Genomic DNA, 23,481 nt, shown 5'->3' on the forward strand with positions numbered 1-23,481 from the left:
CAGGGCAGCCCTCCAAGTATGTTTAAATGCATCTAAGGTTACACTGCATCAGTTGCAACAATTGGTGGGAAAGTTGAACTTTGCCTTGAGGGTGATCCCAATGGCCCGCCCCTTTTCCCGCTCAATTGCCCAAGCGATGGTTGGCCTAAAGGAGGGTCATCATCGCACGAGGATATCGGCTGAGGTCCGCCAGGACATGCGGATTTGGTTAGCATTTTTGGCGGACTTCAATGGCCGAGTCGTCTGGAACAAGCCAGCCGTGTCCTCCGAAGAGCTTGGGCTATGGACAGATTCAGCGGGAAGCATAGGCTTTGGCGCCATCTTCGGCACAAAATGGTCTGCACAAAGGTGGCCCCCATGGTGGCACGAGAAGGGGCTGACGTGTAATATTGCTTTCCTTGAACTATTTCCCATTCTGGTGGCCCTGAGAACCTGGCCAGAAGGTTTCAGAGATCATTCTGTCGTGTTCTGGTCCGACAATATGACCGTTGTAGAATGCATCAATAGTCAGGCAGCCCGTTGTAAATTGATTTTAAGGCTGCTCAAAGAAATTGTCTTACTGTGTATGCAACTGAACGTGATATTCAGAGCAAAACATGTCCCGGGGGTGATGAATCAGGCTGCTGATGCACTGTCTCGTTTTCACATGCAGGCTTTCTCGGGTTTCCTTCCTTCAGCGGACCCAGAGCCGGCACCCTTCCCCGAAGCTCTCTGGTCTCTCGGTGCCCCGAACTTCGTCACCTCGTGGGAGAGAGTCTAGCACCCAGGACAAGGAAGGCATATGAAGGGGCGTTTCAGGCCTATTTAGCCTTTTTGGGGGCAGAGAGAGGGGGACTTTGGGGTCAGGAAGAGTGGGTAGTACATTTCCTGATGTCCTTACGTAGGGCTGGGAAGTCGGTGGCTACGGCCCAAAGGCATCGTGCCGCCATTTCCTTTGTTGCCAGGGCCCATGGCATCCAGGACCCGACAGCGTCTTTTACAGTACAAAAGGCGCTGCGTGGGTGGCAACGCCTACAGGGTCGCAGAGTAGACGTAAGACGACCGATAGGTCTAGATAGGTTGTCCCAGTTACTGGCCACACTCCCTAACACATGCTCGTCTCCTTTCGAGACCTGTTTGTTCCGGACTGCATTTACGCTGGCATTTCACGGGGCTATGAGGATAAGTGAGCTGGTTGCAAGGAACAAGCAGGATGTGGCGGGGGGCTTGTGCAGGGAACATGTTCAGATCAGGGGCGATGCGATGATTGTCTCCTTTCTCAGGTCCAAGACCGACCAAGATGGGAGGGGGGACTGCACGATCATTCGCAGGACCCCCGGGTCATCCATGTGTCCGGTACAGTGCTTAGAAGATTACCTAGCACGAAGGGTGGCATCATGGGGAGGGACATTGTTGAGGCATGCAGACGCCACCCCGCTGACGAGGTTTCAGTTTCAGCGGGTGCTTGCAATGGCCATTGCCGCAGCGGGCTTGGACCCGGGCGAATTTGGGACCCATTCCTTTCGAATAGGGGCTGCCACTGAAGCTACAGCCAGGGGTCTTAATGTAGAACAAGTGAAACGAGTGGGGCGTTGGTCCTCCAATTGTTATAAGAGGTACGTGCGATTGCACATGTTGTGAAGCTGTAATCATGTACTCACGCTTCTTGTCTTTTGTTTGTTTTCAGTTGCGCAAGCCTACGCGGCAGGGCGGACTGTGCAGTCGACCCAACACCAGGCTAGCGGTCGCACATCACCGGCTGTGAGAAAGGAGGTGTGGGTCGTGGGCCACTCATACGTGAGACGGGCCGCAGACGCATTCAAAGCAGGTGACATGATTCACGTACCTGGGGAATACGGGTACAGAGTGTCCTTCTACGGAAGAGGCGGTCTCTGTATTGACCAGTTTCAAGCATTCTTTGAGGGTTTGTTAGAGCGGATGAGGTCACCGCCGTCCATAGTCATAGTGCATTTGGGGGGCAATGAGTTGGTCACCACCGGTAGACGACTTCTCCTGGAGGCTATGCTTTCCACGGTAAGTTGGTTAGCGAGGAGAGTTCCGGGGTGCATAATTGCGTGGTCTCATATGATCCCACGAAAAGTGTGGCGGGGGGCTATCTCGATCCCTGCTTTGAATCATTCGGTTAGAAAACTGAATAACAAAGTGAGTAGGTTGTTCCGTTCCAAGACATTGCATTCGATCTCGCATAGTTGTATTAATGATGACAGTATGTATTTGGGGGATGGTGTGCATTTGTCGAGGGTGGGGAATGAGTTACTCATAGGAGACTTCTTAGCTTGGTTAAAATCGTTAAAACATGACCTTTAGGTAGGAGTTTTGTGGGGGGTCCGGATAGCCGGTCAACTATCCGGACCTGTGGCGGTAAGGTCATGATCGGTGAGCACTAATTGGTAGATCCCTATGAGTGGGCGTCACCCAACACGGATGGGAGCGCTCGGGAGAGGTGGCCATTGGCCCCTCAATGGGGAGGCGGTCCCGTCTAAGGGCGGGTCGCCGGAAGTAAAGGAAAGGCGGTCAAGGCCCCTTCCTTTGTAGGAGGGGTTACAGCCCCCTCCTGGGGAATTTCCCGGGGCCAGTGTCATCTGCGACGGCAGATGCGGTAAGTTGTGTGGGGTGGGGGGAGGTCCACGATACCTTCTAGATACCACACACAAGTCTTCGAACGACCTTTAAATGGCGTCGAGTCTTAAGTGCCCCCGTCAAGTCAAGGGAAATTGTTAGTAGTTGCACTTGAGGTAAGCCTCTGTGCTGTCGCCCCTCCCAAGTGGGAGGGGTAAGTCTGGTTAGGGATCTTGACACCGGTTATGACCTTGCCGTTGGCCCTTAAACGTTAGGATGTACAATTTCAGTGTTTCTAGAGAATGTTTTAGTAGGATGCTAGTTCGGCTAGGAGAACCTCTGTATTAGAGAATATGTTAAGGTTAGCCAAACATCGCAATGTGATAATGAAATTGTACATAACATGAAACGTTTAATGTTTTAATTTTTTGTTTTAATAAATACGGCCGGGAGGGTCACTCCCTCCCACATCCAAAAACTTTAAGAACTGTTTCCGGTTTCCCTCCTTTTGGGGATTGTGTTGAGAGGGGGTGGCGGGTATCTCAGCCATATGGAAAGGGGCGACCACTCGGTCCCCCCGAACGTATGGCGGAGTGCCTCGATCCCCCCGGGAAGCCATTTTTGGGCGGGAGGCGCGTCTCGGCTGGTATGCCCGAAGCGGCGTAGCCAGGGCGCGCTTTTTCCCGCCCTAGAGTGGGCTGGCCTAGACACCGACGTAGCCAGCCCCGCCCTAGGGGCAGGCAGGGGCGGGTTTTCGCCCGCCCTGAAGACGGATAAAAAGAGACGCAAGACCAGAAGACGTCCTCTTGTTCTTGTGCTCCGAAGCTGCACCTCCTCGCTACACGTGAGCTCGGGACAGAACGAAGAGCCAATTTTGACCCACCCACCAGCCCCTGAGGACAGCAAGTTGTTGTGCAATAAAGTGAATTTTATAAGTATGTTTTTCCGTTTCGTTTACAGGATGTGAAAGTATCAATTTGTTGTTGATCATAATAAAGTATGGTGGATATCGTGTAGGTTGTTACGATTAAAATGATTTGATGTAGTGTTGCATTTTAAGCATGTTCTTTCGGTCGTAGCGACCAATGTTTTCATAGGTTTGAGTAAGAATTGTCGTATTTATTTTTGGTAGGCGGTAAGGTCATGATCGGTGAGCACTAATTGGTAGATCCCTATGAGTGGGCGTCACCCAACACGGATGGGAGCGCTCGGGAGAGGTGGCCATTGGCCCCTCAATGGGGAGGCGGTCCCGTCTAAGGGCGGGTCGCCGGAAGTAAAGGAAAGGCGGTCAAGGCCCCTTCCTTTGTAGGAGGGGTTACAGCCCCTCCTGGGGAATTTCCCGGGGCCAGTGTCATCTGCGACGGCAGATGCGGTAAGTTGTGTGGGGTGGGGGGAGGTCCACGATACCTTCTAGATACCACACACAAGTCTTCGAACGACCTTTAAATGGCGTCGAGTCTTAAGTGCCCCCGTCAAGTCAAGGGAAATTGTTAGTAGTTGCACTTGAGGTAAGCCTCTGTGCTGTCGCCCCTCCCAAGTGGGAGGGGTAAGTCTGGTTAGGGATCTTGACACCCGTTATGACCTTGCCGTTGGCCCTTAAACGTTAGGATGTACAATTTCAGTGTTTCTAGAGAATGTTTTAGTAGGATGCTAGTTCGGCTAGGAGAACCTCTGTATTAGAGAATATGTTAAGGTTAGCCAAACATCGCAATGTGATAATGAAATTGTACATAACATGAAACGTTTAATGTTTTAATTTTTTGTTTTAATAAATACGGCCGGGAGGGTCACTCCCTCCCACATCCAAAAACTTTAAGAACTGTTTCCGGTTTCCCTCCTTTTGGGGATTGTGTTGAGAGGGGGTGGCGGGTATCTCAGCCATATGGAAAGGGGCGACCACTCGGTCCCCCCGAACGTATGGCGGAGTGCCTCGATCCCCCCGGGAAGCCATTTTTGGGCGGGAGGCGCGTCTCGGCTGGTATGCCCGAAGCGGCGTAGCCAGGGCGCGCTTTTTCCCGCCCTAGAGTGGGCTGGCCTAGACACCGACGTAGCCAGCCCCGCCCTAGGGGCAGGCAGGGGCGGGTTTTCGCCCGCCCTGAAGACGGATAAAAAGAGACGCAAGACCAGAAGACGTCCTCTTGTTCTTGTGCTCCGAAGCTGCACCTCCTCGCTACACGTGAGCTCGGGACAGAACGAAGAGCCAATTTTGACCCACCCACCAGCCCCTGAGGACAGCAAGTTGTTGTGCAATAAAGTGAATTTTATAAGTATGTTTTTCCGTTTCGTTTACAGGATGTGAAAGTATCAATTTGTTGTTGATCATAATAAAGTATGGTGGATATCGTGTAGGTTGTTACGATTAAAATGATTTGATGTAGTGTTGCATTTTAAGCATGTTCTTTCGGTCGTAGCGACCAATGTTTTCATAGGTTTGAGTAAGAATTGTCGTATTTATTTTTGGTAGGCGGTAAGGTCATGATCGGTGAGCACTAATTGGTAGATCCCTATGAGTGGGCGTCACCCAACACGGATGGGAGCGCTCGGGAGAGGTGGCCATTGGCCCCTCAATGGGGAGGCGGTCCCGTCTAAGGGCGGGTCGCCGGAAGTAAAGGAAAGGCGGTCAAGGCCCCTTCCTTTGTAGGAGGGGTTACAGCCCCTCCTGGGGAATTTCCCGGGGCCAGTGTCATCTGCGACGGCAGATGCGGTAAGTTGTGTGGGGTGGGGGGAGGTCCACGATACCTTCTAGATACCACACACAAGTCTTCGAACGACCTTTAAATGGCGTCGAGTCTTAAGTGCCCCCGTCAAGTCAAGGGAAATTGTTAGTAGTTGCACTTGAGGTAAGCCTCTGTGCTGTCGCCCCTCCCAAGTGGGAGGGGTAAGTCTGGTTAGGGATCTTGACACCGGTTATGACCTTGCCGTTGGCCCTTAAACGTTAGGATGTACAATTTCAGTGTTTCTAGAGAATGTTTTAGTAGGATGCTAGTTCGGCTAGGAGAACCTCTGTATTAGAGAATATGTTAAGGTTAGCCAAACATCGCAATGTGATAATGAAATTGTACATAACATGAAACGTTTAATGTTTTAATTTTTTGTTTTAATAAATACGGCCGGGAGGGTCACTCCCTCCCACATCCAAAAACTTTAAGAACTGTTTCCGGTTTCCCTCCTTTTGGGGATTGTGTTGAGAGGGGGTGGCGGGTATCTCAGCCATATTGAGATTCCTTAAATGCAATGCTTTAAAGTAAAAGAAATTGTGATTTCGCTAATAGGGGGCTCAATTTACCATAAAGTGGATTTCATGGTAATTTGCAAAAACTTTGAAAAATTCACTTTTGTGCATTTTTCAAAGTTTCATGTTGCACACACACATGCCCTTAGGTGATGTGTGTGCACAACATATGTGCACAGATCAATTTCATGGGATGGAACAGGGTGTCCTTTTGACACCCTTGCACCCTGAAATTGCATGCACAATTGTCGAGGACCTATTGGTACTTGCAAATTGCGCATGCAATTTCCCATTCATCCCTAAGGGCCTGTAGGCCTGTAGGCTCATAGGAACGAATGGGAAGCCATTATTTTTTTGCGACTCACAATTTATGAGTCGCTTATAAGGAATCTGAGGAATCGCTATTTTAATAGCGATTCCTACATGCATAGGCTTTTGCGAGTCCCTAATTGCGATTCCTTAATTATCGCAATTAACCACTCGCAAAATCCTACCTTGATGCATGTGCCTGTTAGCTCTGTCTTGGATCTGGGAGTGGTAATCCTCTAAGGACAAAGAGGATGATCTAGGGATAAATACAGAAAATAATGAGGCAATCAAGATGGTTTTGGGAGAAATTAGAATGGATTTTAAAAGCAAGCACAAATCCTTTATACGTTTATAAACTTAATTGAATGTATTGGATAGACATAGAGATTGTTGACATTTATTTTTTTGTAAACTTCAACTTTTCTGGACTTTATACATCAGATCACTTTATACCAGATGGACACACAATTACATTGATGGAAGATAAACAGGTGAAGGCTCTGTGGAGTCCCCTTTGGGGACTTACCTGGTGCATTTTAAAGAGGAAGCATTCAATGAAGCTGCGGAGATTGTTTGGATCCAGTGTTTCTTGATGTTCTTTAACGTACTCTTTCACAAATCTTTTTACCACCTTCGCATTACGCAAGACCGTGTTATGAGGACCAGGCAACAGGCGCATAATACTTGGAAAAACATTAAAGAGCTGTAAAAAGAGGAGAGTGCTTAATAGTTTCACTAATCATTACACAATCATCTCTATTCTCTTTTTCATGGTCCTAGCTTGGGGACATGTGCAACTCAGGAGGGCTTTGATTAACCATAGTCAACATTTTTTTCCCTCTTGACTGTGCATGCCTTGAATATTTATTTCCCCTTTGAACATGATTTTCACACATTAAACAAATCAATTGAAGTTGATGGTTGAAAGTTTGCATTTTATACAATATGACATGCAATATGGATATAAGTTATATCATGTTTACAAGGGTGCTTTAATAAGCACACAGTGGTAATAAGGACAAGGAGCACCAGTGAGCAGGTATTATAGAAGAGCAACTTAATTTTTGGCTAGAATGTAACATGTGCGTATTAATGTCAGTAATAAAATATCAAATTTTATGTATGTCCTTACAGCCGATCTTGCTAAAGTCTGCTTTTCATGTTCATGAAAATCATATGCACGTGAGAACTTTCAATAGCACTGAGGGCACTGTGGTTGTGTCATGTGATCAAGGCCAGGTTTAGCTGAAAAGGAAGACTGTGAAAACAAAATATTTGCGCATATGCTTGGTGCCTGTGTCCTGATGTCCCCTGGGGAGATTGGCGCAATGGGTGTGGAACGAATATATATATAATTTCTAAGGTTTTTTAACTGATAATCCCTAACTATAACCTGCCTGACACCTATGGTTTTTTTCAGTGAATTTCAAAGGTTTTTTAAATGTTAATTCCTAACTATGACCTGCCTGAAACCGAAGGTTTTTACAGTGAATTTCAAAGGTTTTTTAAATGATAAGTCCTAATTATAATGTTCATTAAGCATATCTGTTTTTTTCCTATCTTTTTTAATTATCATCCCGTTCTTAACGTAGCAAAAACTGCAAATATTACCACTCTTCAAATGGATTCCTTCCTCCAAGAAAATCGCTACAAACCAGAACCACAACTTACGTTAATAATAGACAAAATAGGCATTCTCATACAAAAAAAAACAAAAATAACACCACTTCCCATGCTTTCAACAACAAACCAAATCTACAATGCTAACTAAAAGAACAGGTGATAGTTCAATTTACCACTAACAAAAAAATATCAACATTTAACTAGTGTAGGGATGTTGACTATGTACTGTGTGAATTACATCCAACTCACACCCATAACTAAAGACAAATATGTAATAGAGGTGCTAATTATGCACTTCTAACACCCAACAAAATCACAACACCTAGCGCCACCACCACTACAACCACCCTTCCTGACCCCTCCCCCTCCACTACTTAAAGAGGCCGCGCAAAACAGGACCATGGACCTTACCAAAATAATATATCCTCTCAACAGCACACTAGCTCAATGTTCAGAGATGTGGCAATCAACTATGTATAAGGGAAGGAACTCGCACATCAACAATAATGAACACAATGCTAACACTACCGGTGATATGCTATACACAACTCACTATACAAACCAAAAACATTTCTGCGTGTAGATATACTATGTGTACTTGTAGTATACTGCACAGTGGAAGCAACCATATTATCTCAGACTCTGGGGAATATCTCGGTCATGTAGCTGCGTTGTCTCCCCCCCTTGAAGCAGAAGCGGAGTGGGCTGGTCCAACGTGTGTAACTCCATTGTAAGAGTATAAATAATTAGCCTAAGCCTTGGGCATGTTTCACTTCTGCAAAGAAAAAAGGCTCTGCCACAGAGAAGGTCCTCACTAAGCCACATGGCTGCTGTCATGACCACGTGCCTCCTCAATACAGGCCCATTGCGAACTCAGCGCAACAGCACCGCAGACTTATGTCTGTATCGACTACTGCCTTCGATCTACACTGCGGACAGCAGGGTTCACAACTTGAATTAAGCTTTGGATCTACACTACGGACAGCATTGAAGTTAGCCTTGATTTATGGAAGGCAGAGACAATTGTTCTATATGTCCTCAGACTTTGTTAAAATAAGTGACAAAAATTATTCGTCAATATCTGTACTGAATACTGCCTTCGATCTACAGTGCGGACAGTAGGGTTCACAACTAGAATTCAGGTTTGGATCTACACTACGGACAGCATGACATTCAGCTTTGATTTATTTAAGACGGAGACAATTGTACTCTAAGTCCTCAGATTTTGTTAAAGGATGCGACAAAATACATTCCTCAGTGTCTGTACTGACTACTGCCTTTGATCTACACTGTGGTCAGCAGAGTTTACAACTTGATACCAGTTTCGCATCAGCACTACAGACAACATTGAATTCAGTCTCGATTTCTTTAAGGCAGAGACAATTGTACTCTGTCCTCAGATTTTGTTAAAGTATGTGACAAAAAGCATTCCTCGATGTTTGTGTCGACTACTGCCTTCGATCTACACTACTGACAGCAGGGTTCACAACTTGAATTCAGCTTTGCATCTACATTAGGGACAGTATTGAATTCAGCCTTGATGTATTTAATGCAAAGACAATTGTACTGTATATGTTCAGATTGTGTTAAAATAAGTGACAAAAATCATTCTTTGATATCTGTGCTGACTTCTGCCTTCGATCTCCAGTGCGGACAGCAGGGTTCACAACTTGAATTCAGCTTTGGATGTACACTATGGACAGCATGAAATTCAGCCTTGATTTATTTAAGGCACTAACTCAGTGCACCAGAAATCATCGCAAAGAAGAGTGAACAGTTTTATGTCAGCAATGAGGCATGCTATCACTTTTAAATGGAATTCATGCAGAATTCAATCGCCAAATGACATTACTCCAATTACTGTGCCTCCCCCTGAACACACATCATTGCAGGGTACGTACACGCTAAGCGCCACAGGTACTACTAACTCAGTGCACCAAAAATCATCGCGACGTGGCCTTATTAAGGCAGAATTCACAAGACAAAAAACATTACTATCAGCACAGCCTGCCCGGACCACGCACCATCGCAGACTCCACAGAACCTTGTTGTTTCAGGTGCCACCAACTCAGTGCACCATTTATCATCGCTGGCTGCACAAACGCTAAATTACCAATACTGTGCAGCTCTACTCAACCCCACATGGCCGTGGACTCTTGCTAACCACTGCCTCCTGCCTACACTGCGGTCATCAGAGCTCACAATCAAATAGACTATTGATTCATTATTTGCAGAGTACAAAACCAAACTAAGTATAACACCTATCAAATCTATACAATATCCCTTTAATATGCTTCCTTCCAAAACGTATTTTATATCAGTTATAAATTTAGTTGAATAATAACATTCACGCTGCAAGTGCAAAGGCACACTTAATGGCAGTCTACACGGAGGACAGCACAGGTCACAATTTGAACTATAATGTCCCTAAAACATACATATTTCGAAAATGTGTTCCATACATGTTTCATCTTTTATTTCAATCGTGATTACAGGTGATGCAGTCCAGCCTAAGATCTACACTGCAGACAGCAGGGTTTACAACTTGAATTCCGCTTTGCATCTACACTACAGACAGTAGGGAATTAAGCCTTGATTTACCTAATGCAGAGACAATTATACTGTATGTATTCAAATTTTGTTAAAATAAGTGAAAAAAGCATTCTTCTATAACTGTGATGACTACTGCCTTTGATGTACACTGCGGACAGTAGGGTTCACAACTTGAATTCAGATTTGGATCTACACTACAGACAGCGTTGAATTCATCCTCCATTTCTTTAAGGCAGAGACAAAAAAATACTGCTGTGGCACTGCTAGTATGTGTAAGCACCTTCAATCCCTGCATCCTGTGAACTATGCTCATAAAGAATGTAGAAGACTGCGTCAAAATGTACCTCCACAACCGACAATACCAAGTACCTCGGGGGCATCACCTTCAACATCACCACCAGACATATGTCCCCATTTTTAGAAAGTTAGAATGCACTGCGTGAAGTGCAATTGTTCAATTTGTTATGGGGAGCAATCAGTAGACCTAGTTTGCAGAGCAATTGATAACCATCGATGGTAGTTTTGTTTACCTCAAAGTTCATACAGTCCAGTATGTAACAGTCAAAGCTTTGAGTGCAGCCTGTTCAGACCACGCATCATCGCAGGGTGAGCACACGCTAAACATCAGACGTACCATTAACTCAGTACACCATAAATAATCGCCACGTGGCCTCATTAAGGCAACATTCAGTAGTGAAAAGACTATGGATGAATGAAGGATCAGTGATGCCCCGTACCTTCCATGTTGGCTATGTTGTAGGACTTTACAGACATAATGACACATTTACTTGTAAGACCCGGGTGACAGCAGCACTACAACACAGACACCCAAATCAGTTGATTTCTCATATAGCTCACGACGGAACCACGCCCATACCTCCGGAGTCATTGTTCACAGCCTCGTGCAGCACTGCCATACATCAGTCCAGCCCACTCTGCTTACGCTTCCAGGAAAACACAACAACGCTACATGTCCTAGATTTTCATTGTAGTGATTTCTTAGTTCCAGGTCTAGTTGTCAGAACAGCACACACACACTCCCTCATGGCTGGTATGCACCCACACCACACCCATCCAGCACATGCGTCACAACACACGTGACCCTACCAATAAAAAAGACAGGGCACACATGCTCTACGCCATTTTAGAGTTGCTTCCATCGCAAGTGCTGTGATGGCCCGTCCTGGTGGTTCGGATGCCGCATGTAGGCCCGAACTACCGAACAGGGGGCCCACCACCACGTGCGTGGCCTCTTTGGTCACTGAGTTAGTGGTACAGCAAGGACTGAGCGGGTCAGGAACGTGCGATGAAGATGGGTGCACGAGTATGCCCTTTGCCATAGTGATATCAAGACTCAGCACCAAATATGAGACTTCTTGGTGGCAGAGCAGTACTGCATGATGTAGAACGTACCCTGTCCACGAAAAGGTGAGCAGTGAGGCCTGGGTGCGCAGCGGAGGGAGTAGATTGGGTGCAGCAGACTGGATACAAAAGGGATACAAAAGGGCGACACAGCGATTTAGGCGTGCGCAGTCCTATATACCATATTTTATTACATTTGTATTTTTTTTCTATAGCAGGAAAGTTTTTATAGTCGGTCAAAAGTCTGTCCCTCGTGATGATTGAAAGCACATGTATCACTGTGCACCACTTGTTTTCTATAACCGGATGGAAAACATTACTAATCTACTAATTCTTCATAAATTGAAGCCTATTAAACAAGTTGGAACTGTACAAATAGTTGTATTTTTAATGAAGGAGGGAAGGTGTGTGAAAGGGCGATGTTATTCTACTCCACATTAAGATAGTAACAATTACCAATCATAATATCTTTCTTTTACTATCTTTTAGATGTAGAGCTTCAGGGTGTGTCCCGGCACGTGGTGGAAGACACACCGGTGACAGAAAGGTGAGCTGTGAATATTCGTTTCAGTTACTCTCTCACTTCCTCTCTCCTTTGATAAACAAATGACGCACAATCTTATCTTCCTTTTTATATAACAGGTTGTGTTTCACAAATTGCCGTTTCACCCCCCCCCCCCCAGCACCACCAAAGCCAAACGTTTGAGGATTCTGTGATGATGTGTGGCCATCGTAACAACGCATAAGAAGGCTGCTTCCACACGTGGTGGACCCTCTTTGAATCACGCCAATGGTACAAGGTGAGCAAAGAAGCTTGTTTTTGAAGCAACGAGAAGTCACCTGTGGGCAGAGATAGTGCATATTGTGCAGCAACTTGAGTGCGTATGAATGTACAATTACCTCCGGGCAGTGGGAGTGGATGGGTTGCAACAGTCTGGGTGCGCAAGAAAGGGCACTCACCTCCGGACACTGGGAGTCAATGGGGTGCAGCAGTCTGGGTACGCAGTAATGAGAACTCACCGCTATGCAGTGGGAGTGCATGGGTATAATACTCTGGGAGAAAAAGAGTGCACAGACACCTCCTTGCAGTGGAAGTTGATGTAATACAGTATCCTGAGTGTCCAAAGGCATAACGCAGAAATATACGTGTGCAGTTGTATGTACTGTGCTATTACTAACTCTATTTATCTTTGTCCTTCATCGATCCTGTAGGGCAAAAAGAAGTCGAGGCAGCCATTAACAAAATTGTATCTGGGAAGGCACTGGTCCAGGAAGGCATCCCAGGCGATCTATTCCATGCCAATATTGAGCAATGGGCTAAGTTCTTCTCGCTTTTGATTAATGCCCTTCTTCAAGGGACTCCGGTTCCGAGCTCTTGGAAAGGGGCCGAGGTGATCCCAATTTATAAGAAGGGACCAAGGGGCGACCCTGCCAACTATCGTCCAATCAGCCTTATTGCTGGTCAGAAGGTGGTTGGCAGGGTCCTTCTGGAGAGGATACTTTCATGGGCGGAGGAGAACAACATCATCTCCCAATTCCAGGCAGGTTTTAGGGCATGCACAAGCACTGTTGACCAGGCATTTAGGCTGATTTTGTTGCACTGGAAGATAGTAACCATTGGTAAGGGCGGTCTGTATCTGGCCTTTATTGACTTAAAGACCGCGTTTGACCTGGTTCCCAGAGAGCGTCTGTGGATGGTTTTGCGGGAGATGGCGTTTCCTTTGCCCATTCTGAATTTGTTGGCCCGTATGCATGATGGAAATTATGCATGCATTCGGTGGGGTACACAGGAGCAGAAAACCATCAAAATCCTGGTAAATAGAGGTGTCCGCCAGGGATGCGTCCTGGCGCCGACCCTCTTTTCGTTGTTTGTTAATGGGGTTGTTTCATTTCTGTCTGACATTGATGCTGACGCCCCTACCCTGGCCGGTGTTAAAGTCCCTGCCATGCTCTTTGCGGACGATACGCTATTGGTATCTAAAACACCAATGGGGCTCCAGAAGCTCTTAGATCGCTTTTGTACATATTGTAACTTAAGGGGCTTGGCAATTAATACAACTAAAACCAAGCTCCATTATTTTAATCCTAGCAGGAAAGCCAACTGTACACTTACACTTGACGAGTTGCCCCTAGAGTGTGTTAAAACATTTGACTATCTAGGGATAAGGATATCTGATCAATTGAAATGGCACCCACACATTGAGAAAATGGCCTTGAATTACAAGCATGTTCTGGGAGTCATAGGGAGGAAACACAGAGCCTCAATATCCAGACTCATAGCACCCGCACTGGAGATTTATGCTGCAAAAGCAGTAGGTAGTGCATTGTACGGAGCTGAGCTCTGGGGCTTCAACAACGTTGATCCCGTTGTTACGGCTGAAAATAAGTTCTTCAGAGAGCTTGTTTCATTACCTAGGGGCACTCCAACCAAACCACTCCAGTGCGACATGGGACGCCGATCAATTAAAGATCTCATTATTTTGCGCCCGCTTCTCTATTGGGCCCGTTTGTGGCGTACACCTCAGCTATCTAGCTATGCAGATGGCCTAAGAGAAGTCATGAATATGCAGGGGTCCCATAAAATTGTTTGGCTCACTAGGGTAAAGAAGCTTTTACTGGCTATTGGTTTTAATATTGCATGGGAGTTAGGTGTATCGGTGTCAAAACTGGAAATCAAGAGAGCTTATTGGTTATGGGTTGATGCCCAAGATTCTAGAGATACCAACCTGGGCAGGTTGACAGATGAGTTCCGCCGACACAAGACAGTACATCGTCTTGAACCCTACCTGGATTTCATTAGGAAATCCAGAGATAGGGCACTTTACATTCAGTACAGACTGGGAACTCTTCCGGTTCGTGAACGCACTTGTAAGTGGAAACCACCCAACCAAACACCTGTTGATTGCCCGTTTTGTACCGATGCACCTGAAACTATCCCACACTTTTTTTTCGTATGTCCCGCTTATAATAAACCCATCTCAAAATGGTTAAAACCTGTTTGCCGTCAGCTTGAGACCAAGAATCCCTCTTCTGCCCTCAGAATTTTGCAGACAGATCCTTACACCACCCTAGCTTGTGGGGTGGCTAAATTCCTTAGTTGGGCGTGGGTGATCAGACTGAAAGACTTATGTTATTTTACAAGGCGACTATTTTTTAACTGTGTCCAGAGCTGTAATTGGTTTAATGATCTTTTACTGTTGTACTCCTGTTTAAGTGTTTATCTAATGTTTTTTAAAAATGAATCGTATTTTTAACTGCCAATGTGCTTTTTGAGATATTTCATATCGAAATAAAGCTTTGTACTACTACTACTATTTATCTTTCAGATCACTAAACTTGAGGGTGCACTATAAACCGGCACGTGCTTGGACACACACCAGAGGCAAAAAGGTGAGCTACAAAGATTTTCTCCAGTATCAACACTACCTCTCCTGCTCCATCTATTACTTTCTCTGTCTCACACTTTGAATGTCGTTTTTTCTCTCTTTCTCTCTCTCCCTCTCTCTCACATTGTTTCTCTTTCTCTTTTCAAGTTATGGACGCTGCTGTCCACTCTGCATATAAATAAATCAAGGCTGAATTTAATACAGACTGCAGTATAGAACCAAAGTAGACTTCAAGTTGTGAGTTTTGCTGAAAACAGTGTTACCAAAAGGTAAGCAGAGCGGCCTAGATACACAATGCCTCCAATTAAACGCGCTGCAAATAAACAATATTGTCCTGCATAATGACGTGATCTCTCACCTAATTCTGTCTCATCTCTGAATCATTTTAAAGACCTGCTGGACCATACTGTAGATCTGACCCAGCAGGCACTTCCATACAGACACCTCTTCAGCGCGGGCCTATGAGAGGGGTGGGATGTATCAGGCACACTGCACACGTGCGAACAAGCAATATTTTCAAGTGTTATGTTAATTAGTGATCTTTTACCTCATTCAGTCACATCTCTGTCTCATTTTAAATACCATCTATACCATAAGATAGGCATAAACCTACAGGCAGCGCTGCCCTACAGACTACTGTTGAGGGTGATTCTGTGGGAGGGGTAGGGTGCACTACCCTGAGTGTGCATGTGAGAAAAAATGATCTTGCCTTTCATAAAGATGTAATCTCTCACCTCATTCAATCACATCGATCTAATTTTAAAGACATATTTTCATTTTTGTTTTACAGGTTACCGTCGCTCTTACCATTGGAGTCCGTCTCACCTTTTGTTCATTATACTGTTATGTTAAAGTTACGTTACTATTTATTTATGTTTGTTTTAATAAAAGTCAATAAAAAAACTGAGTGTATAAGTCTTCTTTTTCTGACAACATTTTACTATTATTCGCTCTACGCAAAGCTCAGCGAAATGATAAAAAATCTCTGCGAGTACGCAAAAGTTCCGCTAACACGCGGAAATGCTTGTTCCACCCGTTCGTGATTCTTTTTTCGTGTTCGCGAATGCTGTGTGCGTGCTCGGGGTGAAATATCTTGCAAACACGCATTTTGAAAGCGCGAACAAGCAAAAATTCCACAAAGCCCATAGTTTTTGGCAATCCCGCGTCCTCCGCGGAACGCGAAATTACCCAAATTCCGCGAGCGGAACGGAATTTAGCACCCAAGGCTATATTATATAGTGTGATAATCATATGCTCTGAGAAGATTTAAAAATCAAAAGTAGAAAACTAGAAGTATAATACTGAGGCTAACTCTTTACCAGAGTCTGTAGCTGCGATTAACGGTTCCTATGGAAAATTTAAAAAATCCAGCACACTTGCTGTTTGGATAAGCAACATTGTGTGGTGAATTTGTGACCTGTGTGCTCAGTTAAGTGTTCCATGAACTGTTACTATGGTAACAGGCAGTAAGCAGTTTAGGGGAAGGGTTGAAAGGTACTGGCTGTACAGAAGCCGTTATATTTACCCAGGATCCTCTACATGACAGAGGGGAAAGCAAACTGAGACGACAGAACATTATGTACATTACGAGCAAAAGAAGTACACAACTCTTTGCATTAACCTCAGGAGAGGGCTCGAGGAATAGCCACTGATGTTACAAAAACCCATGTACAATTTGCCTACTCTGTACTCAACATTGGGCAATTCTTTATCGATCACAATCAGACACTGTTGCTTCACGATTCACAGTGTGCACTTCACTAAATACTTTGTGCCTATTTAAATGGGAGACGGGAATGTCGACATTCCAAAACTTTGGGGCATATTTACAAGGACGGCGTTAAAATTATCGCCGCTTTAACGGCAGCAAACTACAGCTAAAACGTCGATAATGGACTTCAAAATCCTTTCTTGAAAAAAAGCAAAGGGAAGTCCCATGAGTGTATGCGAAAAAGTTTGGAAGCTCGTTGTTTTCCGCAGTTGTTCCCAACAGGAAAAGGTGGACGATATGATGAACGATCAGTGCAGATTCCTGCATCTGAATATCGGACAACAAGATTGTATGCAGAAGATCCAAGATTTCTACAATGTATCCCATATATATTTCATCTTTTGTTTGAGAGTGACTTGTCTGGACTTTCATATGCAGTCAACCACAAATTGAAAACAGGAGTACATTTTCAAATTGTTTCAGCTAAGGAATTTATGGATAAAGTACATCAGAGAGATGATCATTTAGAATCTCAGCTGATTAATTTGATGGCATGTCAGCGTGGTACTAATGAATATTGGTACCATTGTCATGGAGAACTTAAATGCATGTTAAGGAACTTAGGAACTCCAACGTGATCCCTTACCCTAAGCTGTGCTGATTATGCTTGGGATGATTTACTTGAATTTCTCCCAGAGGCAAATTTGTCAAATTCGTATATAAAAAATATTGATTACAAGACACCTGGAGAATTGTGCTCTTTGGATCCTGTAAATGTATGCAGATATTTAAATCATAGATTTGAAGCTATGATGTCTTTTATCTGCAATAAAAAGAATCCTTCTCTTGGAGAAGTTGTGGATTTCTTTTGAAGAAAGGAGTATCAAGCTGGAGGTGGTCCTCATATACATATGCTGTTATGGATCAAGGATGCACCCTTGGAGATTTTCAGAGCTATGAAGATTCCTTCAATGCTTGTAAAGACACCATAGAATGTACTGTTTTTGAAAATTATTTGACAATGTTGAACGATGGAATTGATCAAGAAGCTACTATTGCAGCTGAGATTGCTAGAGACAGTTCTCAAGATAGTCAAAGTTCTGTTCCACTGAGTCAAGATCCAGTAGGACAACCAATTCTTGAAAATGAAGCGGCAATCGCCATGAATGGGGTAGAAACAGCAATGCATCAAGCTCAAGAAGAAATTATGGACTTAGGAAATTTTGAAGAACAACTAAATGTTGAAATGTTGAAATATATCAGTAAGTGAAACAACAGATTGACCATGGATTTCTATATGAAAAAAAAGAATGCACATGCACATAGTTTCAACCTATCCGAATGTATGTCAGTGGTCAAGCTGGAACAGGAAAAAGTTTCTTAATTAAAGTATTGACCGGTTATCTACAGAAAACAACTGACTCACATTTGTCTTGTGTTGTAACTGCTCCAACTGGGTTGGCAGCACACAACATTAAAGGAATTACATTGCATAGTTTACTTATGCTACCTTTGGATAATGAAATCAAATTGGAATATCAGAAGCTATTTGGAGAAGTTTGTTATGAAGTTTCAAGAGTGCTAAAGAAAATGAAACTTCTGATTATTAATGAGGTAAGCATGGTCTCAAACTTAATGCTTGCTTTTGTGCATTTAAGAATGCAGCAAATTCTTAAAACAGAGTACGATGTCTTATTTGGAGGAAAATATGTCATAGTTTTTGTCCCGTAAAAGGAGAACTAGTATTTAAAACAATTGTGCATGAAGAAACTAGAAAGTCTTTGGGAAGTGCTGGAAACGTTAATATTTGGTCATATTTTGAATACAAAGAACTCATTACGAAAATGCAACAGGCAAATGATGTTGATTATGGAACTATTCTTCAAGATATAATAATTGGAGTACTGACAGAACATGGCAAACAAGCTTTGCAAAGTCGACTACTTTCGAATTTGTTTCCAAATGAAAATATAGTTCCTGAGAAAATATATATGAAAATTGCAGAAAATAAATCTATAATCTGCTTAATGCCAACACTGTGCGAGTGCTCTATATTCAATGAACAACTTTTAGAGCATGAAGGAATCACTATTATTTCGACGGAAAATGTAAAAAAAAAATTTGATTCTTTAGAAAAATCAATATCTAAAACTGGCTGGTTTAGAAAAGAATCTATATGCATGTGTAAACTGTCGGTTAATTTTAAGGCGAAATTTGGATGTAGAAAAAGGTTTAGTAAATGGAGCAATGGGTAAAGTTGTGGATTTTGTTAATTATCAAAATAGAGATGGAATTGAATTTTTAAAAATCAAATTTGATAAAATTGAAGAAGATGTCCATGAAAAACAGCTTCCACTTCCTCTGAAATATGCTGTGACTATTCATAAATCTCAAGCATTAAGTGTAGACAGTGCTATAGTGAATGTTGGAAGTACGGTGTTTAAAGAGGGTATGGCATATGTTGCTTTGTCCGGAGTCAGAACTTTATCTGGTTTGTTTTTGATTGATTTGATGAGACAAAGATTACTGCAGATGCAAACTGTGTAAAAGAGTATAACAGGTTAAGAAGAGCGTATGCTCCCAATTTAGGTCAATATCCTGTATTTGAAAAGCGTGTGGTAGGTCGAAAAAGAAGATATGAGAATATCTGTAGTGAAGGCAATCAAGATAATGTTGAGATTGCAAGCAAAAAGAAAAAGGACACTTGAAGAGATTGTTGGTTATCAGTTTGAAAATAGTTTAGGGATCAACTGCTATGCAAATGTAGTGGTCAATGTTGTTTTTTTTTTCTCAAAAGTTTGCAAAAGCAAATTATGGAGAATCGGGAAAAAATGTTTGTTCCTTATTGCATTGTATTTATGAAAAATTGAGAACTGATAAAAGTAGTAGTACCCAGGGACTTTCAGGATTAAAAGAGACTACATTCTTCAACTTAAAAAACATCATAGAGTGTGTTTGCACATGTCACATCAGGCTCCATCCCTTCCCTTCACCACTCTCTAAACATGTCCTATCACTTTGCCAAAACCTAAGTACGTATACATTTATCTTGTACTCTCTTTGCAATACTGAAATTATTCTTTTCTTTAGCCATATACTTAAGGATTGGCCTAGCCACTAACACTAGTACAAGTCAATTTATTTATATAGTGTGCATGCAGCCTGAAGAAGCTACCAAGTATTAACACCTTCTACGCTCATGACGAGCTCAGCTCGTCATGAGTTACGCCTCTGCTTCGCTCATGATGAGCTGAGCTCGTCATGTAACACCGGATTTTTAAAAACTCAGCGCACAGCGGGAAAACTGCTAGCGCGCAAGGTGTTAATACACTCTTCAAAATACTCAGTTTAAACCTATGTAGTTTTGGAATCTCTCTGTCATAGGATCCCATGTGAACTGAAAAAAAATATTTGATTGGTTCATAACATTTCCCATTGAACCTATTGAAGGACTGCAACCATTTGAATCATTCTTTTTTGAGCATCTTTGGAGAGATAACTCTGTGCTTACCTCCTGTCACTCTCATGCACTTTTTCAATCAATCAACTAGCAATATGTTCTCACTGTAACAGTCTGCCAATACCTAAGCACTTATGGGGCAAATTTAGAAGCATCCTGTGCCAACAATATGTCACTTTTTGTAACATGGTGATGGCACAACAAACTCTTTCATATTTACAAGGAGAGGAAAAGGCACTCTGTATAGCTTTACGTCTCAATGTAAATATGACTTCATCATACAAACCACTTTACATTGAAGGGGCGTTCTATAGGTGTTGCTGTGAAAGTTGGCACACAACACTCATAGAACAAGACACATCCTCAGATTTATCATAAATCTGGAGATGTGTGTGAATGCTGCACCATCCTCCAATTGGTGTAGCAAGGCACAACAAGGAGAATTGTTTTCATTTCTCCTTATTTTTTCTCTACCAATGTGTGCTGCATTGCACAGCATACATTGAAGGAGGAAAATGCCTTCACTGATTGTTTTTGTGCACAAAAACAAATTCTGCACGACACATATCCTTGCACCATGGTGCAAGGGTGCCTGTGTCACCGCATGGCTGCACTGTAAGTAGCAGTGCAGAGGGAAGCATAGACTTGCAACATATTTATGTACTTATGTTGCATCCCTGTGCTTCAGAAGTACCACACCACGCTGTAGCTAAAGAGCTTATAGTATCATGCTGCAGCACTTCCTTATAGTTCTGCACTTATACAGTTATCATACACTACTAATACATTCTTTCAGTCAATTATGCACTACACTAAGCATGGGCGAATTTTGCGAATCTCGCGTTCGCGAATTTTGTGGATTTGCGAACTCGCAATTCGCAAAATCCGCGAATTCTCGCAAATTTGCGGATTTTTTTTTTTTGTGTTTTCGCGCGGGTTTCTGCCAGTTCGCGAGGGTTTTGTGCAATTTCGCAAACGCGAACTTACCTGTCGGGTCGCAAGTTTCGCGAACTTGTTGTTTCTACGTGTCCAGCCTGTTTGGGACACTCTTCTTCATCACTGCCACTCTCTGTCACCACTGCCACTCTCTGACTACACATGCCACCCTCTGGCCCACCCATGCCACCCTCTGTTTCATCACAGCACCCTCTGGTTGTCCAGTCAGTGTACATTATTGTGGCAAAGCAAGCACACCTTCCCTGCCTCAAGTGACCTGAATTAATTTGGGGCTGATTAATGTGTCACAGAATATTTTTTTAGCTGGCACCTGCTTCCTTAGTGCTTCCTGATTAGTGATCTTTTGCACTTGCTAAGTGCTTTCATTGTTGCAAAATTAGTTACAACACCTGCCCTGCCCCAACTGACAATAATGAATTAGGGGCTAATTAATGGATTTGAACTTCCAGCCTGGCTCCTGCTTGTCTCCCTTAGCTGTAATTCAGGACCTTTGTGGCATATGTGTAACTATTCTGAGGTTCAGAGCAGGGTCACATAATAGTTGCAACTGGCAACTGAACTCTGGAGGGGCCCCTCAAGAAGCACTACAGGAAATGGCTACTAATGATGAGCCTGAACTTTTGAACCTGGTAAGTAGTTTCAGTTTTGCTAAGATCGTATTTCTGCAATTTTGCGCTTATTCGCGGGGCGCGAAGTTGTACTGGGAAGCCGCGAACTCACGCGAACAGTGCGAGCAAGCCATAAAATCCGCTGCTCGCGGATTTGCGGATTTTGCGGGAGATTCGCGAATCTCGCGGATTGCAAATTTACCGAAAATCCGCAAAATCCGCGAGCGAAACGGATTTTCCACCCATGCTTACACTACACACACATTCAACCAAACTTTCATACACTATCATACAAATATAGCTCTTTTTTTAAACATAGAAATTAGTTCTGAAAATATTTTTTTTTGTTTTATATATTTTTTTAGTTTTTTTAACTATTTTGTGATTTTTGTTGTTGTTTTTTCAAAAGACAAAAAAGAGAACAGAACGAAAAAAATAGTCAACTTCAGGAAAAAGCGTTGATTCCTTAGTGAGGTGCAGACTAGATCCACAGATTGTTCTCCGTAGCAGAGAAGTTGGTTGCACTTGATGCAGTGGATCTTTAGTTGACCAAATTCTGGACGTATGTCCAGATGGACTAGCGATGAATAAGTACCAGAAGTACTAGCCACTGCAGGTGGAGGGTTATCTTGATATCTCCTGCACTCCTCCCGAGACAGATTGACAGGGTGTAGAGTCTTGAGGTGCTTGTACATACTAGCTGTTATGCAGGAGTATTTCTTGTTTGTATTGCCTCTGGAAGCACCTTGTCACAAATTTTGTAGGTGATTTTTGTAGCATTTAACTTTTTAGGCCTTCTGGGATGCTAAAAAACGTCCACACCACCGATGAAGGTCTCTGAGGGTGTGCAGGTTCAGGAACAAATTCTTCCTCCGAAGAATGCTCAGAGTCCTGTGCTGGCAGCTGTCCTGAAGCCATTTTGTGCAGAAAGTAGAAAATAGCACCAAGGAAATGACCAAACAAAAGTTCTTCTCAGGTAAGAGATGTTTCTCCAAAGAAGCTCTAAGAAGAATGATTGAAATGGGTGGGGTCCTTCCATAGTTACAATAGGAAATGTTATGAACCAATCAAATCTTTTTTTTCAGGTCACATGGGTCCGCGTACTGTGCGCACTGGCAGCACGCACCCAAAGCGACTTCACGAAATTGCATTTATAAGTAGTATAAATTTATTAAAAGTAAAAATATATCATTTTTATGATTAGCTTAGATAATTACTTGCCCTAATATGTATATATTAGAGCCATATATATACATCATCTTAGGCAATAAAGAATTTCGCGGGAGTCGCGCAACCACCGTGTCCAATGCGTATATGAGGTCACGCGGAACTCGTCACCGCGCAAGCGGCGCGTGCAGTAATGCGCATGTGTTGCGAATGCGCGGGAGCAGGAGTCGAATACCGGTCGCATATCAATCGCTCAGGAAAATACGCACCCATCCCACACCCTACGCAAATCCTTCACAACATTTCTAAAATGGGAGCTAGGTTCCGCGCAGTGATCAAGAAAGGTATGCTTTGGGTGCGTGACTCCCAAAAAAATTTGGAGAAAAAAAACAATAAAGAAAATAATATAAATATATAGAAATATAAATATAAAACAAAAAATCATTATTTCAGTTTCAATATTCTAAAAAACATTTTTTTCCATTCATATTAAAATCTATAATGTAATTTAAAAAATAAAATATGTAAAAAAGAAATAGTTAAAAAAATGTAGA

At 43.3% G+C, this 23,481-nt stretch overlaps 1 protein-coding gene across 1 annotated transcript in view; it reads right to left on the reverse strand.

Moving 5' to 3' along the window:
- LOC147691992 (cytochrome P450 2G1-like) overlaps positions 1-23,481 on the reverse strand; it is a 708,782-nt gene that overhangs the window by 227,802 nt on the left and 457,499 nt on the right. The window contains exon 5 of the mRNA XM_086938281.1: positions 6,627-6,803. Within this exon, the coding sequence (XP_086794407.1) occupies positions 6,627-6,803 (177 nt within the window). The remainder of the gene's footprint in view (positions 1-6,626; positions 6,804-23,481) is intronic.

The sequence above is a fragment of the Lissotriton vulgaris genome, chromosome 9, assembly GCF_964263255.1.
Source record: "Lissotriton vulgaris chromosome 9, aLisVul1.2, whole genome shotgun sequence".
Lineage (NCBI taxonomy): Eukaryota > Metazoa > Chordata > Amphibia > Caudata > Salamandridae > Lissotriton > Lissotriton vulgaris.